This window comes from Hippoglossus hippoglossus, chromosome 22, assembly GCF_009819705.1.
Source record: "Hippoglossus hippoglossus isolate fHipHip1 chromosome 22, fHipHip1.pri, whole genome shotgun sequence".
NCBI classification, from domain to species: domain Eukaryota; kingdom Metazoa; phylum Chordata; class Actinopteri; order Pleuronectiformes; family Pleuronectidae; genus Hippoglossus; species Hippoglossus hippoglossus.
In genome coordinates, this window is record NC_047172.1 from 21,284,690 (window position 1) to 21,305,760 (window position 21,071).

Sequence of the window (21,071 nt, forward strand, 5' to 3'; positions counted from 1 at the left end):
GAGAGAGGTGTCAGGGCCTGTCCATTTGTCTGAGCTGGGCTGACAATGTCCAACTCACCTGACAGCAGCGGGGCGTTGTTTGGGAAGCTCAGGTCATCTTCTGCCACCCAGGAGAAGTTCCAGTACCCTCTAGGAATCCCAGCAGCAGTCCTGCCTGCCAAAGGTTCACCTGTAACAAAACATTATTAAAATGTTTAGGGATTCAATTAAATAAAGGTTACTCTTTGCTGTGTTTGTTGGGGTTGACTGGTTGCTGCTGCGTCAGCCTCCGAGCTGAGGTCCCATTTATTTGTTAGTCCAAATCACTTCAACTGTAGCTGCTCTTATTGCCATGTTACTGTTGTCTCATCTGACAGCTTGAAACCACTCATCACTCATTACATTGCAAAGCCCAGCCCACTGCAGGTTTTGCACCAAAACCTCTTTCACACAAAAATCTGCAGGTTTATGCAGGTCTTTTGAATGCAGGTAAATCGGCTAAAAGAAGGTGACTGACTGTTTTCCCATTGGCCGTGGAGTACTTCTACCCCCCTGGCATGTTTTACAATACAAAGAAGAAAAGAAATGCTGTTGCGCGTTGTCCCCAAGAAGTACACCATCCATGGCTATTTATGCAGCAATGCATATTTATCTGCTTCTACAGTGCCAGAATTAAGAGGAAGAAGAAATTAGCACTTTCACCAGGGTGTCATGTTCCCATCACTGTGGATAAAAACCTGTGTCTTCTGTGGAGTCATTTGACCCAGGATTGATTGCTGATTGTGTCCAAAAGCCAGATATTAGTGGGTGTTTTGCTTTTTGATCAGTGTGAAACTGGCTTAACAGAAACCCTTTGAAAAGCTTGGCTTTGAATCTTAATGAAGAGTGGTCGTCCATCTGTGATATAATAATATGGGAAAACTGTGAGGTTTAAGACAAAGAAGGATAAACTTTTAATGGCTCAGCAAGTTTAAGTCAATGAAGTATCTCCAGCAACAGTAGATTGATGCCTAGACCTTGAACGGTGACAGAATGAGTCATAGTTTAAAAAGTCCAAAAGGCCACATGAATTGGTTATTGGGTATTGACTCTTAACTCACCTTCTGAACTCAGAGACCAATTATCACAAGATCGAACACAGGTCTGATGTAAAATAGATGCAACAACTTTCTCTTATACTTTCTTGTATCCCAAACTTTCCCACCTTTCCACACACACACACCCACACAGTATCTCTCTCACTTTGTCCTTAGTCTATGGATAATTAGTACAAAGTCACAGACTAATACACCACTGCCTAGGAAGGAGACTCCTGCATAAATCCTACAGTCATTTCAAATGAGCCTTAAAGAGTGATTGATCGTAAACGCTGCCTTTCGTTACTGAACAGAACACGTTGTAGTTTCTGCCAAAGAAGACACACATGGTATTTCAGGTTTATTCTTCCTCCGCATGACTTCCCCTAACATATACAGCAGATGAACGGCACATGATTTTTTTCTATTATTTTCAAGGGCCCTTATCCATATCTGAATTATGTACGACAAATGCTTATTTTAAACACCAAGTATTAGCATATTATAGATGAATATATTTTAGTAGTTATTCAACATGCTAAATCCTCTGCTACTAACTGACTTCTGGGTCTCTTATGCAAGGCACTACATTTACATACAGTGTCCACTGTATATTTTTAGGGGCATGGGTGATCATTATGGGTTAGCATGGACTATTTCAATGTGGCAGATACAAAGGCTGTTTAATCACATTATTCAAAATGTCCTGGATATCAGCAGATACCCAACATGATTGGGACGTCACAAATAAATAAAGTTTAAATCATAAATGGTGAGCTTTTTGCATTTCAAATCAAATCATTGTGCTTGTAACTGTCTCCCTGTATCCCTTTAAAAAGTAAGAAACATTTTATTTAATAAATCTTCATTGCGCCCATGAAGTCTCTAATGTGCTGCTTAATTTTTCGATTTTGTAGCACATGTGCTCCCTGGGAAAGAGTAAGCGCCAAGCCCTGTCACGCAGTGTCATGTCGCTTCTCAGCCCTGCTGTCTGCTGTGTGTGTATACGATCGATGTATACGATTACTGTATCGGTTCTCTCTTCTCATGCACCTCTCACAGCAGACTGCTCACTCCAAAATATCGAGATATATATCGTGTATCGAGATATAGCCTAAACTTATCGCGATATTTGTTTTAGGCCATATCGCCCAGCACTACTTACAATGCTGTTGTCCTTCTACATGTACCAACCAACCAGACGCCAGAGGGAGCAACCCGCCAGCATTTCACTGAATTGTTTAAATGTTCAATATAAAATCATTTAACCTGTAACCTTTACAAAAGGATGTCTGTCTGCTTCAAGTATTAAAGAAATCTGTGAGGAGAAATCACAAAAATAACACTGACAGCTTGAGTCATTGAAAGCCTTTACAGTAAGGCTCAGAACAGAATGGAGAAAGGGTCAAGCACAATGTCAGTGTGTTTTATTATGAAGTGGGTGAATATCGTGACATCAAATCCCCACGTCCCAGGTAAAATGAAAAAGAAGGACTTGTTCAAAAATAGCTGAGGATAAGACAAAAGATTTATCACAGAGCAGAGACACAAGTACCCAGGAATGAAAAATAAACATAACCTGTAAAACTGAAACATAAGAAATGTATGTTAAACTACTAATTAGTTCTTGCTCCGGCCTAAAAGTGAGCTGTGTTTAATTCGATTTTTGGAAGGACAGAGCCAATGAAATCAGGAAAATGCCCTTGGGGTCCTTATCAGAAGTTTGAGTGGAAAACATTGATCAAGACTTGGGTGAGCCTCAGTTGTTTTAAATGTGGACACCAGTGCATGCTAATTCCCCTTCATTTTCCAAATTATGACCATGTATGAAGAGTGTAGTCCATACAAAGGAGCTTGTTGGATGCTGTTTAAGCTGGCAGGCTGATGTGAGAGCTCAAGAGAATATTTGGGTTGAACACTGGAGGGGTTGAGTTCAAATGGCCTGGTCAAATACTCTGGATATTTCCTAAATTATTATTTCTTACCAATCAATAATCCCTTGATAAACCTAAGAAATGATCTCTATTTATATGTCATACTCACCAAAGAATAAAAACTCGCTTGTGACAAGAATAGCAACAATAAAATCAGGGTGAAAAAAGTTATTATTTGTTGGTGCTATAAATTAAATTGAATCGAGAATACCAAACACTTAATTATGTTTTTTAACAGCCAATTTGTTTTTATTCAGAGTGACAGTATGATTATTGAGGTGGGGTTTTTACTGGCCAGTATTTATTATTAGGGTGGTTACAACTCCTGCACCTCCCCATAAATGATGGCCTAGCTGGAGCTGTCTGGCTGACTATTGGAAGATGTGGCTAGCTTTCTGACTGACTGACAACTGAGGATGGAGAAGTTGGCTGCCTGAGTCACTTTCAGAGGAGTGGTATGTGTTGCTGTTTATGGGGCAGGTTGGCAATATGTCCTCATATAAGGTGACTTTTCCCTGTACTCTATGAATAGGTAAAGAATGCCTGAGGCAGGGATTGTAGTAGCACGGCTAGCAGTTACCAAAATGCTTTTCTCTTTTCCTCTGTTTTGTTTTTTCATATGTCAATAACTGGTATTGTGCCAGTAGTTGTGCAGACACTGTACTATTGCAATAAACAGGGCACTGACTCTGAATACAACACTATGATCTATATTCCAAACATCATGTATGAAAACAAAACTCTCAAATCAAATAGCTGTGTCTCTAATAATTGTATTAGCTCAGTCTTATAGGACAGGATGAGGAGATCACAGCGGCATTGAGCTCGCAGCAGAACCATCTCTGCATTAAAAAAGGAGCCAGCTAAGGTGGTTTACTTGTTGTCATCCAGACATGCTATGTTGGATAGGTCCAACTGAAAGGAGACACCAGGGTAAGATACAAAACATGTTCGGGTGATTAACTATCCTCTGTGGCTGGCCTGGAAACACATCAGAGGGACCCACAAGAGTTCGAGGAAGCGGCTGAGAAGGAAAACAACTAGGCTTCTTTATCACACTGCTGAGTTAGCTTTGTTTGCAGTCCTCAGCTCTCATTTGAAGAACTAAAGGTCATGGAGAAAGCAGATGTAAAATATAGCTGACACACCCTTACATCTAAGCATATAATGATGAGTTACAGCTACACCATTAAATTACAGTTTTTTTATTGTGCTAGAAAAATAGCAATATTCATATTTGTAAAGGAATAGTGATATATAAATCAGTCCACCATAAGAAGTCCTCATATTTTAGCAGAATTGTATCCGTGATGGTACCAAATTCTGTGTCCAAGACTAGTAATAGAAGACTAGTTTGTCACTCAGAAGAGCACATATCTCCCCTAAAGCCCAACGGTCCCCTTTCAATTCAATCAAATCACACACACCCATATGCATAATCCTTTTCATCTAGATCCATGAATTATTCCCTGAGGAATCTGTGAAAATGTCAAACAAAACTCCCTATCTCACAATGATAAACAAAGTGATAAAAAATTCCTCCTTCAAAAGTTAATGGATTCTTCCTCAGCCCATACACCACCCTTACAGCAGGCTTCTCAATGCAAGGATGCTACATTTTGTCTTTGTCGTTTACAGTATGAGGATCTCTGAACCTGAAACTGCTCGTCAATTAAAACTACTGAACTAAATAGATGATCTAGTGTTGTGTTAAATTACAATGAACATTTATTTTTCAATGTTCTTATATTTTACAGACAAAACAATACGTTTTTTGATAGAGAAATTAATGGCAAGGATAATCATTAATGAAAGTCATAATTTGATGCAGCCCTGTAGTCATGTCTGACTGTGGTAATGAATGTGACGTAAAAGAAAAGCTAATTAAAATTTGTTTTCACAAGCTGATTCAAGATTCTTTGAAAGTTTTCCCACCAAAAGCCTTATCAGGATATTGTTTACATATGTTGAGCAAAGCAAGGAACTCTCTCCTGGCCTTTGGCCTCAGTTAATGCTCCACCCTGCCATTAGTGCTGTTCATTTCTATCCCGTTTTGTGCAAATTACTTTCTGTTCTTTTCTCTTTTGTCCCAACGGACACATGTAAAGCCTCCTTGGGTCTCTTGAAAGACGCTATATAAATTCAAGCTTTTATTATTATTATTATTATTATTATTATTATTATATTTACAGTGTGACTTCACCTCTATCTTTCAGCTGAGGTGTCTCCCTGGACACACACACACACACACATACTACACAGTACACAGACATTGTAGACACACATTTACGCACTGGGGAGAATGAGCACGGCTTCTCAGATTCCCACTCACGAGGAGTGGCTGCTGGTGGGGGCTGCCCAACTTTGATTAAAAAGTGTTAACCTTTCGACCTGTATAAAATATGTCATGATGTAGAGACATCATAAATGGTTGACTTACTTCCATCTGCAAGGTACAAAACGATTTGAATCACTGGGTGTAGTTATGAGCCATGTTCAACCCATAAATGGAGATTTTTGTATAAATGTCTTAAATATAATATTCAAACCTGCATTGATGTAAATCACCAAAGAACAGTCAGACCATTTAGTTTACAGCTAAAAAAACACATTAAATCTCTTTAAACTTTTAAATCCAACCGTTAACATGTCCACACAACCCTGAATAAATATGTTAGTTTCCTGCAGCTTTCAATAATTTAGCATTTTATTTCATTTGTGTCCCACTGAAAATCCTAGCTGTAATAAGCTTTTTCAAAATCTACTCAAGGAAAACATGTTTCAACCCCACAAACATATGTGCATCACACACACATACAGTACCCCCTTGTCCACGAAGTCAGTAATTCATGTACGATTCACCACAGCAGAGGAAAGTTAACTCAGTTAAGCGAACAGTCTAATTCTGTCCCACCCACTCTCTGAAATCCTTCAAATGTCAAGTGGATTAATCAATGATGCTTGACTCAACCTGTCACTTTAACATGGCTATGCATGAACATACTCTACATCTCCCTGAGTCCTCTACACCCCGCTCTTTTTGGATTCAAAAGGATAATTTCAAAGAGGGGCATGATCCTTAAAAATATACTAAAGCAGAAAGTAGAGACACACAGAGCAAGCTCAAAGTAGAAGAGCTACACTTTTGTCAGTGACAATACTATACATGATGTATGTGGTGCTTGTGGGGTTTGTTTCATGACAGCGCAATGATCCAGAAATGTAGGCAATTACCCATGAAGAGACGAAGCAGAGCAAGTGTATAGGTCGAGGATCTGTAGCTGTTAAGCCTGGAAACCGGTGGTCTTAACTGAAATCAGAAGGATACTCAAACGCTTGCCAGCTGAGGAGACATTTCTAATATGTTGGTCACATACAAAGTATCGAGCACTTACAGCTAATTAGCAGGGAAATGAGGAAACGCAGTGTTTACACAGCTGGACTTTCATCCTTCTTGGCCTCCTGCGTCACAATGGTCCTCTTCTTTTTGGCAATTAATTAAAGATTTACCTTGGGATACATACATTACTGCCTAAATAAATTGATTACCTGTCTGGCCTAGTGACGCGTCATTAAATGCTCGTCAGAGTCTGCCAGCCCCACATCAGGCAGCTGAGGCCTTGGAATCGGCTGCTCTCTCTCCGCTACAAAAGACGGCATTGATTTCCATCAGAGGAACCCTCATGTCCACTAAGCACTCCGACTTTCATTAAGACCTTCACAGAATTGCAAACACGCCACTCCCAACCCCTCCCAAAAGAAAGCAAGCACAGACACACACACACACAGACACACACACACACACACACACACACACACACACACACACACACACTTTTCACCTGATCTACCAAAAGAACCAGAGGTGATACCACTTTTACAATCATACAGTTGTGACTGTGGTGACACTAAATAATTCATAAAGGTCTCATCTACATTGATAGAGGTGTTAAAATTCCCCTAGTGTCATTTTAATGACTAGCAACCAACGTTAGACAGGGTTAAACACAGTAGTCAGATTTAAAGCGTTCATGCTAATATGCCACCCACAACACTTGTTCTAGCTTTAAGTGGGGATTGTGTATAAGAGGCTTTCCACGTTTGTCATAAGATGTTGCTACATTTTTTTTGTGGCATAAATCTTGTCCTGAAAACAAGCAGGGATTTTACTTCAACTGTAGGATGCAGCTTATAAACTCAGAGCGCAGCCCCACCAAAAAAACCAAGAAAAAGCAGAATAAAGGACAATAATAATGAACAACGTCTCATCAAACTCACTTCACGCTCTTGGAGAGCTGCCATGGAATAAAACATTTTTAAAAAGAAAGAAAACAGGATGTTACCACCTGCATATCTACCTACTAATTCCACAAATGTCCGTCTGTCTTTTAGTTTTTCTATCTGTATGTGGAACGGATACTGTATCTCGTGAAGATTCCTGTAATCGGCTTCACACTTAGCATGTCTATTGTAAATTGCCAGAGAAAGTGCCGTACCAGGTTTGATGTGATTGGACAAAAGTGATAAGTGTTAATATTAATAGAAATTTAATAAACAGCCAAGCAGAGCTCTCTAGCAGTCGGGGGGGGGGGCAGTTTTTTCCAGTCTGTGGAGCGAGTTGAACATGTCTTCCTCTACATCCTCGGATAAAATAAAGCAGTGGTTGGAAACTAGGTCAAACCGCAGGTCAAAAATCTCTGCCATATCATTTTGATTATTTCGTTTTTTATTCCACCATATCAGATGGAAACAGACTGCTGAGCTCCATCGTGACGCAACATTCATAGAATCACCTCCTCTTTAGCAATTTGTCATCAAATTAAAAGCCCATTTGTTTTGTTGCTTTAATGCTTTATATTGATCTGAAATACAGAGCTTTTCCTTTGAAAAGTTGTGAGCTTGTGTCTGAAGATTGTGTCGATTGCTTGACAGAACTCTGAAATAGCCGACATGCAATGTATGAAAAAATAACATCCGTTAAGTAAATCATTCAAACTTATATATAAACCAAACACGTGAACGATAATGAAGCAAATTCGGTTTCATTTTCTGAAAAACATTGACAATCAAATTTGTATTGCGTTTTGTGTTTATAAAGACTTTTTATAAAAGGCTCTGCACACAATGTCCAGCACACACACAATAAAAAGTGTGTTTACAAAACTTAACTAGTAATAATAATCAGCCATACAATTATATAAAATATAATCAGCAATACATTTTAAAGCTAAAACATTTGATTGAGTCTAACAGAGTATTAAGTACAGTAGTTTCACATATATATTGTATTTTTGCTTTTGATGTAGCCTTTGTAAATTAAATACTAATTCAGAAAACACTGCAATGAACTGAGAGTCTCGCAACATATGATGAAATACCAGCGATGCCAAACACCAGCCCCTGAAATACCACCACAAGAATGCCCTCTGACAGCACTTGAGAGGCTCCCGTAGGTAATGTATTTCCATTTGACATGTGTACCCGGAATTCAGAATGAGATCAAGCACTGTTTTGTCTCTCAAGGCAAAAGCCAAATGATTTTATCAAAGAGATGGATCATAAGGCTGCAGTCGCAAACCATTATCCAGGAGAAGAAAGGGCTGCATTGTGACAATGAAGATGTCAACTGGGCCTCACTGATGCTCATTAGAGAAAATGACTTTACTGTTGTACACTGATGCCATTTTTTTTCTTTGAAGATCTTCTACACAGTTGAGCTCTGAAACGCACAGCAACACCTGTTAACATAGGAGACAGCCCGGTATTCACAAATAATGTATTATTATGAATCATTCACTGGGGGTTCTCATTTGCAAGGCCCTGCAAAATAGTTTGTGGCACAGGGGGTCTGATTTATTGATGGAAGCTAATATGATAAATTATGTAACCTACCTCTTCATGCATATGTCTGTTGTGCATGGCCCAAAATGAACTTATGCATTTACTATTGCAGAAAAACAAAGATTTAGCAGAAAAACTGTTCTCCTCATATGAATCTAGGTTCTAGCAGCACCAAAGAGTCATGGATTATACTCTTTTCCATCCATCACATAATGATGGTGGCTTCTGCATGAGCCTTCATCTGTGGTATGTTAATGTGGGACTACAGCTTCGACAAAGCCTTGGAGCAGAGGTTTCCACTGAGAGACAGATGTGAGCCAAAGATACCAAGAGAAATCAAAGAGACAGGTGAATGCTGGAGCTCTGAAAACAACGGAAAGCAGTTGTGTTCATCCAACTAATTTGGCCGCTCATAAACAGTCAACAGCAGCGGCAGCAGCAGCAGCAGCAGCAGCAGCAGAGGCTGTGACACAGCTCATGGAGTCAATTAAGGTACTAAGCTACTTCTCAGAGTCATGGATCAAAGTGAGACAGATCTGAACACAGAGGCATGATACACATATTTTAATTTAGTGTGACTTATCTCTGATGATCTCCAAGGTCCGTTACAAATCAACTTCTACAAATCTAGTTCTTTTTCCTCCAGAACTTGCCAAGAGAATCACATTATTTTGTTTTCTACAGAGTCAAAGTAACCCAGTGATAGTTGTGTACATCCATGGTTACACTTCAAACAAGGACTGCAAAGACTAAATTCATGTATAATGTCTGGAGAGGAATCCACAGTGTAAGACTGAGAAAACTCCTGCCTTGTGTTGTTCCCAATGAACAATTTTCATTTTTATTCTTTTTTTTACATTTTTACATTTCCTTGAATAAGTATTCAAATACCATGACAAATATTTTGAACTTGAAGGAAACTCAGAGCGCATACTTCCACCAAGGCTAAAGACCTATCTTGCCATGTTTAAGTGACAAAAAAAGAATCCTGCCCTTTTATCAAGATCAATTACAAGTAGTCATTGTTGAGGAACAAACGCCAATAAAAACATGGCCTCCTGTGCGGAGGTAACAAACTCCTACAGCCATGGAACTCATCATTTTCATAATTATGACTGCAGGAGTGCTAATACAGCTCACATTAGCAGGCCTTCAGCCAAGGCCAAAGATGCAGAATTTCATGGTCAATGCAACATTAATGGACATATTGACAACTTCATCACCATCTTTAGGTTATGAATTTATTAGCTGGTTGGATTAAGTTGTTAAAGATAGCGAGGCTTTTTTCACTGTCATGTTTGTCATTAGCCTTTTGTCGCCATGACTCAGCCTCAGGGTGCATTTAAAACTAATTTCCAATGTGTTTTTTTGTCCGATTTTTGGTGCGTCTGAAACAAGTAGTATATGAATTACAAATATGTACGGGAAAAAATAATGTTATGCACTATGCAAGTACTGCATAATTACGAACAACAACATAACCAAAAATGCAAGTGCTCCTCCTATAGAGAAAGTAAAGTACTGAAAAATGGTACCGGATCTGTAACAAGGCCTACCAGAAAACTAAACTTACAAATCATGCCACAGAGCTGTCCTCACAACAGACTCAAAACACCACTAACCTCTTCTACCACCTACGCAATAATCATAGAAAAACATCACGGTGACTTTACGGAAGAAAGCCACAAAAGATTAAAGTGCTCAAAATCAAACCTCAGGCTAAAGCATTGTGAGAGGCCCAACATGTGGCCAAGAATCATGAGGATGGAATGAGATAATGGTTGCCGTTAAACACTGAGAGGTTTGTTTCCATTCATCATGAAAGCACCCAGGCAAGATTTTAATTTACTTTTCATGTGTCATCGTAGAGCTGTGTGCAATGTGCTCTTTCTCCCGCTCTCCTGCATTTGGAATAAAATCTGAAATCTTGCATAGTAGGCGTTTTGTTCTTCGCTTTGACACCAAATCGTCCGCCTGGACAGTTTAATCTGCTCTCGTCACATAGACAGACTTAGCTACTGGCTCTGCATGGAGCAGCCATTTTCTGTTTATGATTGTATCACCAAATAGAGTATTGAACGTGGACGCCACAGCCGATACATGAAAATAAGATAAATGGGTTTTATGTCTAGAAAAAAGAGAAGGTGAGACCAGTGGGAACGTTATGTTACCTGTGTATCTTACCATTGTAACAGACTACTATGACAACCCCAAGGAAAACATGGTGTGTGCGTGAGAGAGAGAGCGAGCGTATAATGAGCTGGCTGGTTTGATATTTCATCCACAAATTAAACATTCATGAGAGAGCAAGTTTCAAAACCTCCTCTATGAATAAGGGCTGAGAATATAGCAGGTAAAATTACTGTAGTTTTCTTGTACCGACTGACCTAAAATCAGTTTCAGGGGCACAGGATCCCACACACTTTTTAGAGTGAAAAATTTACATTCAGTTCAAATCAAACAGGCAGGCAATAGAGTAATTTATTTTCATCTTATGTTTTATACATGCTGATGTGTAAGTAAATATAACAGGACTGCAGAAAAAACATTTCTACTGCTCTGCTCTTGGCTGTAACAAAGCTACTGCCAGTAGCAAAGGGACTTTTTACAAATCTCCTAGCGAACAGATGTAAGGATGAATTATGTGCCAAACACACACACATAATGACTGACAAACGTATATACTGTTCTATATGCGTTCTTTCATCTTCAACAAAAGACGTGGAGACAATTCCCTTTGTTTCTCTTTAAAGGATCTGTCACTGTAAATTACATGATAAAAGCTATATTAACAGGTCAGCTGATTATCTGGTAGCTCCAACATATCTAATGCAATATAATGAAATCAGGGATAAACAAAATCTTATTATGTATGGGAGGGAATACCTCTAAAGAAAAATCTTATCACTGATAATTCCAAGGCCTCAAACACATAACATGGTCTGATAAAGGGCTTTTCTAGTCTTGCAGTTGTCAGATGTGTCACTGTTACAATGTTGGTTGATAACGGTTGTTAGTTGAAAGTGTTTGTCACTGTAATAACGTTGGTTGGCTGCTGATGACGAAGAGAGCTGTGTCCCAATTCCTAGGGACTGACGTCATGTCAGGGTGAACACACACATTGAAGGGAGAGAGCTGCACAACCGGTGTGTACTACTACTGCAATGATATGATTTTCAAAATGACAGACATCTGAAATCCTGCTTGCTCATAAATATGTAACCACAAAAAGTATAACTCAAGTGGATATAATAAGGACAAGGCCTGTTTTTTAAAACACTAATAAGGTCTTGAGAACCTTTGGATATTGACTTTTGCAGTACCCTTTATATTAACTGTCTCCAATACTTTCAGAGTGTGAATAATCAGTTTAACACACAATTTTTACAATCTGTTTCATTTCTATAGGGGGGCTTCAGAGATGAGTAAAAGGTAATTTTTTTTATCTTACTTTGATTTCCGGCATCCTCCTGCTTCCTGCTCTGTAACCTGGCAACAACATTACAGACAGATATTCTGTCACACCCAAGCAAGCTGTGGTTAAAATAGCATCTAATGCTTCTCTGTTGTATGTATGGGGGTCACATGAGGAATAACAGGTCGGTGCCATATTGTGCCACCCTGTTGGCATAATCTTGCACCTGATTTCTGCCAATTCAGTGATTACACATAAAAAAAAGATTATTATATATAAAGAATGAGGAATCACCTAGTCTACTTCTCCTCCTCTTTCCTTTGGGCTCAGTGAATCATTTCTGATGATCAACCGTTTCATCAAACTTTCTCCTTCATATCACTTAAGGAGCCCACTAGCTAGAGTGGCAGCTACATGTGTCTTACATGACAGAATGTGTCAGAGGGATCAGAGCCATCTTTCAGGAATTCAAATGAGTTGATCATTTCTTGGTGTTAGTTTCACCGCTGACAGAGGTAAATGCAGGAGGAAACATAATCTGATATATATATAATTTTAATGCTGATGAACGTGTGTGCAGGGTCATGTACTAGCACCCCAGAGATATTTCCCTGATAAAAAATAGTGCTTATACAAGTATTAAGGAAAAACAAATCTGATGGAAAAGGGGGGTTTACATTACTAGTATTACGTATAGTCACTGCAGTGGACTGCATTTGTTTCCATCAGTTGTCCCTCTTACAAGTTCACTCTCTACCAGTCATGTTTGGACCGTAAAGCTCATTCTACTAACATCCTGGACAAATATGAATCAGTAAAGGACACTGGAAAACATGACCAACATGTTTCTACAATGAACCAAACCCAATCAACACAAAGGTAACGTCTGAAGCAAAAACCATCAGGCTGCTATGTTGACACGTTGAAACCCTTACGGCGGGTTAATGCACAAACATATGTTCACATACAGTCAACACTGTTACTTTTGAAAGGCAATATCTCCCACACAGTTCTTTCTATACTGATGTAAAACTGAGACATGGCACCTTAATGTAGTAAATGGTCTGCGCTTTTCTAGTCTTGACTATAGTGCTTTACAGTAGTTTTGCCATTCAACCATTCACACACATATTATACAGGACATCTATGTGTGTGTGTGTGTCCCCCTACATAACTCATACACTGCCAGCACAGCCGTCAGGATCAATTTGGGGTTCAGTATCTTGCCCAAGGACACTTTTGTGGGTGACTGAGATTGAACTACCGACCCTGTGGTTAGTGGATGACACGCTCTATCTCCTTAGCCACAGCCACCAATATTCACACTAATGCTTGTGTGCTAGTGTGTATTATTTTATTTCATGTTAAATGTCCTATATCCCTGAGTCTACAGAAAAAACTGTAACTGTCCAAATATTTCTGTCATTTGAATGCATATTGGTAAATGTACATTATACCACACAACTGCTAAGCTACTAACAGTACAAACTCTAACATGCTATGACAATTTTGATGTCTTTGCTGCAAGTCACAGATCAAGCAAGAAAACATTATTCAACAGGAGACTCAAACATTCCCTGAGCTGACTGGCCTGACACTGACGGTCTCTCTGAACGTCAGCACAAATCTAATGCTGTCACACAATATCCACAGACATGCACTGTCTCTTCCTCTGCCCATTGAAACTTTGCAACATCTTGGCCGTGTCACAGGCATTCAGCACAAGGCCGCACTAACAAACACAATCCATCAAGAAGGAGCTGCGGCTGTATCAAAGTGGATGTTATTTACCACAATGCCTGCCCCTATAATCACTAAAGTTACTGTAATGCTGGCAGGCTTTTCAAATCTAAAATGGTACTCTATAAATCTTGTCCATCTCTGGACCTGACATTTATCCTTCTTTTCTTGTTTGTCCTCTCTCTTTCCCACCCACCCACACACACACACACTCTCAAAAGACACAAACACACACAATCTCTTTTTGTGGCAGTCAATCCTTCCAGCTGCCTTTTCTGACCCTCTCCATGAAATCTGACTCTTACCTGCTCCTTATTCTGTGTGAATCCCCTCCACCCCAGCAGGACAGCCACGTCCAGTAAATCATCTCTGTTGCCTCTCAACAGTTTGTCTCTTGACATCTCTTCAGTGGAGCTATGTCTAAGTGGGTGTCCTACACGTTCCTTTGGCCACTTTGAAGGCTCACCTGTGTTTCTAAGGGAAACATGAAGATATCTGGACTTGCTTGAGTTTTTCAGTATAATTCAATGTTATGGCTTCTGTCATCTTCAAGGTGCACCGCACAGTCGAAGAAGTCCTGACTATTTTACTCTCACATCCTCCCACGTGTTGCCGTCTGTCACTGTACTGATATGGTTTGTGACCGATTCTTCTGTTTTGATTCTGACCCAGGTATCATTCACGTACCTAAACTGAACTGGGAGCTGTTACTGTGAAGGAGATCAGGGGGCTCTACTTCTTAGTGATTGACCACTAGTGGAGACCCTGGACAGCCATGCTTCTCTCCGTCGAAAACTTAATTATATTGGAAATGGTGGTAGTCAGGCAGAAGTCGAACTGCTCAACCTCTGTCTGACTACCACCTGAACCACAAACACAGATCAATATTTACTCTTTAATTCTCCCCACCCACTGGTGCACAAGCTTGGGGTTATCAGAACCCTACACCACCCGTCTCAGAACGTGTCCACAAGGACAGAGAGGAAGGAGAAAGAACAAGAACACATCAGGGAACTGCATCAAATGTTGTTTACTTGTAACTGGTCCTTTGTCACTATACAGAGTGGAGAACAACCATACACTGAACATTGTCATTCCTTACATTGTTGGAGCATCATACACTCCGGAGAATCTTTGCTATACAGCACATCCCTGTGCACTTCAGGCCCAGTGACAGCCCGAGGCTAAAACTTGTCCAACATAAGGACAAAGCACCACGACAAGCATAGCTATGTAGTGTACCTCGTTCAAATCACTGAGGAATGCACAGACCTGTACATAGGGGAACAAAGCACCTGCTTCACAAACACATGGCACAACACAGAAGAGACAATTCATCAGGAAAGGTTTCAGCAGTCCACCTACATCTAAAGGTCAAGGGACACACATTGTACCACAATGTCCACACACATTTATAATGGACACATGTGCATATTTAGACTGGGTAAAAACAGCATCCTATGGATGTCAAACAGACATGCAGAACATTTGCATATAGAGCAGGGACTGGAGATCTGATCACAAGAGGTCTCAGGAGACACATTCAGGACACATTTGAATATCAGGTGAGAACAGATGAACTTAGAACTGTCCACTTGTTATCGTATCTCTCCTGACAGATGTTAATAACAGATCTGCACTTGGCCCATGACTCATGTGATCCAAATGACTCACATGATGTTCAGGTGAATGATTCACATGAGACCCCACCGACTCTTAAGGTGTTAACAACCGCACAAGAGGTTAAATGCCTGGGACTCTGCCTTTTAAATGAGATGTTAGACGTCTTCAAGAGCCTCGAGTAAATAAAGTTGCCAATTTATATAAGTATAGAAATACCAGGACCTGGACCACTGACAATTTTTACACATATCTAACGCTGTGTTGTTTTTATTTTCTGATTTTAAAACATTACTGTATCCACCAGATGCAGTTTTTTTCTTAGAAAACTCTCAATATTTGGATGTTGAATTGCACGAAGCAGGAATATTGTACTGTAATACCGTAACAAAGTTTCAATGTTAATGTAATGACTATTAGAATACAGCCCCACATATCAATCTGTCCTACTTCTCAATAAATATAAATTTAAACAGGACATTTAATCATTCCCAGATGATTATTCACCATACTGTCAGTGCTAAGAAAGAAAAACGACTTTTTAAATGGTGAAATGTAAATACATGTGTGATGGTGGTTAGGTAATAATGAGGTGGTTAAAACAGAGGAGTTACTCTTGGCTCAATACAACTGGTTTAGGCAGGTTTCCTTTTTCTGACTACAGCTCAGATGAATTATGTATTCATGAGCTGTGCAGCAATTTAATTCCTTTCTGCCACAGTCTCAGCTTGTTGCTGAAAGGAAGCAATGAGTCATATTTCATTCACATCATTTTTTCATATTTAACAAAACAAAAAAAATGTCTCACAGTTACATGTTTCCAAGATAATGAGGCTATTGTAACATAACGTGATGATTAATGGGTTTTTTTCAGTGCTTTCATCATTTAGCAGGTATGCTGACCTGCAGACCAGTCTCCACAAAAAAAGTATAGAGAGTAAAAAAAAAAGTTCCCTCCACAATGTGGCGACCCCCCTGCTGCACCTGGTTTCGCTTGCAGGGTGCCTCCACTCTCTATTAAACATTCATGCAAACATCCTTTTCCCATGGAAACACGAAAGTTGAATTTGCTCACAGTCCGAGTCTATCATTAGGACTAGTTTGTGCTACGTTCTGGCTGATCTGAGTGCGGGTATGTCTGTGATGTGTGCCAGGGGAACTGTGGTTCTGCTAGAGCAGCTCAGGGATTTGGGTGGGAGGAAGGGAAAAAGAGGGAAAGAGATTGAGAGAGTCTGCAAGAGCAAGGTTTTTATTACCATTTTTGTCTAGCACCTAAGCCAAATTAATTGGAAAAACTAAACTGCTACTGCTCTGGAGAGAGAACATACAGTACTTACCCTAATATAGGAGGAATCTTTGATGAAAAATAAAAAAAAAGTACGTGTTCATTCAATACAACAGTTATTCTTGAAGGCAGCACTGGTGTAACAACCTGTTTTTGTTTTAAAATGAAATAAGTTAGAGGGAGAGGCATCCCTAGAAAAATACCATAAAGACTGACAAAATGTTGGTTAACAATGGACTGGTTTAGACCTGAAGTTAATGTGTGTCCTGGGTGAACCAATCACAAGTCACGAGTTTACGTCTGGCATTAGAATGTCTGCACATGTGTCTTTTCATCAGATCTCACCTACCCTCTCTATATGCAAATAAACCCATACGACATTTGAAAGCAATATGCCACAGTCATTGTTGAAATAGTGTAAATGTGGCCACAGATAAATAAACATTTACATTTACACCTGCACTTAAGAGTTGTGAGCGGATCACCTGAGACGAATGGCAATGCCAGGTTGAACTGGCCAATGCAGGAGATTTGAATCCCTCTCATGTGACGGGCAATCAGACAGTGCATACCTTCATCCATCAGTCCCCTTATCAAACCACATTTAAATTCACTAGATTCAGATTTTGAATTGGATCTGATCCAATTTCCATATACTCATGATTATCAGTCCACTTAACATGCCAGATTTTTTCCATCAAGATCAATACAATTGTTCTCTGAGAAATCAACAACAATGTTACAGAGAGTAATTGCCACCTGATCCGGATTTGTTCTTCCCTGGTGCATAAATAATCCTTAAAAAAGAAACCAGACGACTATTAAAGCAGTAATAATCTTAATTTATTCTACTCATTATTACACTAACTACTACTGATCACATAAAATATGATACATTGTTACATATTCAATGCTTCACCCTGACAAACTGGCTGGAGCACAACTAAGGCCACATTCGGCCATTATAGGTAATATAAGATAATAGACATAATTGCTTGAAATAATGAAATGAATTATGGTTCCCCGACCTCTATCTCCTTGTCTGGCCTGAAGCATGAAAGTAACACTGCCATGACAATTTAGACAAGACAGCAGTCAGTGTGCCTGATTTATTCTTTTTCATCAAGATCCATTAATAATTCTCCAGGATAACAGTAAAATTGTCCAAAAAAACACTGATCTGATCAAAGATTAAAGTGTTCTCTCCTGCCCCATCTTGCTACAAACAAATAGACAATTCGACAGGGGTGAAAACATAACCTATATGGTGGGGTTAATAATTCAAATTTAAGATAATACACATCTACAATGGGCACCATTACGCCCCTATGTGCTTTATAATGAATTGTAATTATGTCAGTGCATTGAGCTGACATAATGATTTAAAACAAAAAACAAAAAGTATCCCGCCATCACTGTATTTTGTGTCTGCACTGAAGCACGACAGTAACACGGCCATGACAAGTTAGGAAAGACTGGGCAGAGAAGAAGAAGAAGAAGAAGAAGAAGAAGAAGAAGAAGAAGAAGAAGAAGAGAGGGGGGGGGGGGGCACTCCTGAATCACTTGAAGATGTTTTTATGAAATTAGATATACTTCATTCCTTATATTTAATACTAAATCTGCTTAAACCATGAAGTGGATGCAGGAAACATCTGGAGCTAGCCCTTTAGCCAACCCTAATGTTAGCTTAATATCAAGTGCACCACACCACTGGACCCTTGCTAACCTCATACTGCTACAGACACCCCAGCAGACACTGCTTCAAGATATTATCAAATAACTTAAAGAAATTCGGGACTCATTTAAACATGAGCATGAGTTGTCAAGTTTACCGCAGCAGTTAGCAGGTGGATGGATGCTCCTCGTTAGCGCTCATGGCTGCCTCCCTCACTGAAGACGCCCTCCGGATAAAAACAGTCCACAGTTTGGAGAGTTTAAAAACTTCCAAGTGAAGATTTCAACTTCTTGTCTTCTTTTCATCGCTATATTATTACCTATAGACGGTTTAAATGTGGTATAGTGGACAAACAAACTGACTGACATTAGCAGTTAGCTTAAGGTGGCTGTCCTCTCGGACACAATTGCAAACTAAGCGATGGTGGTATAGTGGTGAGCATAGCTGCCTTCCAAGCAGTTGACTCGGTTTCAATTCCCGGCCATCGCAAAATATGTTTTTGGACTCTTATCCCGCCCCCACGCCTCAAGTCTGTGTTACATTAACACACATTGCATATTGCACATTCCCATTGCACTCCTGTTTTGCATTTTGCATTTTACTTTTTACTTTAGTTTTTATATCTTTTATATCTTTTTATTTTATATATTGTTTTTTTCTTATGTGTAGTACTTATTGTGTTTTTATGTTTTATGTCCATTGTATGCACCATTATATACCAAGGCAAATTCCAGGTAGGTGTAAACCTACTTGGCCATAAATACTTCTGATTCTGATTCTGATGGGTCTGTTCAGGTCACATGTTCAGGCAGCGTCACCTTGGTTAACTGAGTCATGAACAAAGTTAAAGTAACGTGGTTGAAGATCCTCAGACTTTATTAATTTTATGATTTAATTTAATTTTTGTACATAATGACATTGACCTTGTACATAAAATGAAAACGTGAGCGCACACTGTTTTATTTCGAAGAATTATTTTTCTGTGACCCAGGATTAAAGTTACTGTTCTGTTATTATCTAACAAAATACTTCACTAAATTCAACTTGTCTGTTTTTGTTATTTGACTGATATTTAATTTGATTGATTTTTGGACTGTAAAATTGGATTGTATTGTCTGGTCATGGATGATCTGCTACATATTGTATTCTGTTTGTGTGTATTAAAATAAAAATGTTTCAGTCAAGTTACCTTTGCAAAGGTAGAATTACCATAATTTACAACTTATTCACTTTATGTGCTGTGACATAATGATCAGTTTTTATTCATATATGTATTTCCATGTTTATAATCTAGGTGTATTTCTATCTGTCTCTGTAAAAATCTCAGCAATATTTATTTATAAATATTGCACGTTTATACCACTATAAATGTGCCGTATAATTAAAAAGTTATTATAGCACACTTAAGAGTACTAAAGTCAAAAGATATCTTAATATGGCCGCTTGATAGACAATGCTCCCTTTGTCGGATCAGTGTGAAATACGACTAAAAACATATAATGCTAATCTATGATCTCATTACCTTTGCCCAGAACGCTTGAAGAGTGGAGGGTGTGGTACAAGTGGGATTTTTCAAATGTCAAATGTGTGTGTTTGTGTGTGTGTTTGTGCTGGAGCTTGTGTGTCAATCTCTCCTGGCATCCTCCCTGTTATTGATCAGTCCGGTGGCCAACTGCACCATGCCTAACCTGACTGAATATGATCTAAGATAATGTGTCTGCTATGGCCGGATGCTAATATATATATATATATATGTCCCATAAAGGGACCAAAATTTATACGGAGGGGCCAATTATACGTCCAATGACCATGCACAATTCCTGATTCAGTAAGGTGCACTTTGAAGTCATTCCTTGTTTACTGTTAGCTCTATAGCAAATCCACATGTCACTGAAAATATATTTTTAATTTGTTCATTGTTCGGTTACATTGTGTACTTTAAAAAAGCTTAGAAAATAAAGTTCTTCACATATTGTTATATCTTTTAATAGTATTATTTCTAAGTGACTAGTTTATCAACTGGTCAGGGGTACGTCAGTGGCCTATCAGATTTCTTCTGGGGCCAGTGCCCCCCTGGCCCCACCCCTGGATCTGTCCCTGTCAAAAATAAGAGAATTATATGCAATCATATTTAAATGATTGGTGTTTTTTTACTAACATGTACCATGCCTCTTGTGGGAACTGAAGATTTGGGGGGTTATATTGTCATTGCATAGTAAAGGCAATGATTCAGTCAAAAACACTTGTTAGATAAAGCCAAAGAACGACGTTAAACCGGAATGAGCCTGTGCCCCCCTGTTCATACATAGCAATTATTCCTGATGACAAACATGCACTTATATGTGCACAAAGGAACACCTCATGGTGCACCCAGAAAATGGCTAAATCAGGGCTTGCAGGCGACACAAACAACAGCCCTTTCCAGACACCACTGTGATGTTTAAATGGTTTCCTGCTACTTCTGTAATTCCTGTGGTTCCCTCCACCCACCTGCTGGTCAGACGCT

General features: G+C 39.2%; 1 protein-coding gene and 1 non-coding gene across 2 annotated transcripts in view; one reads left to right on the forward strand and one right to left on the reverse strand.

Moving 5' to 3' along the window:
* Window positions 1–21,071, reverse strand: part of alk (ALK receptor tyrosine kinase) — a 349,155-nt gene that overhangs the window by 197,492 nt on the left and 130,592 nt on the right. The window contains 1 exon segment of the mRNA XM_034576116.1: window positions 59–169. Within this exon segment, the coding sequence (XP_034432007.1) occupies window positions 59–169 (111 nt within the window).
* On the forward strand, window positions 18,983–19,054 carry trnag-ucc. Its single transcript has one exon. It is a non-coding gene; the product is annotated as a tRNA-Gly (tRNA).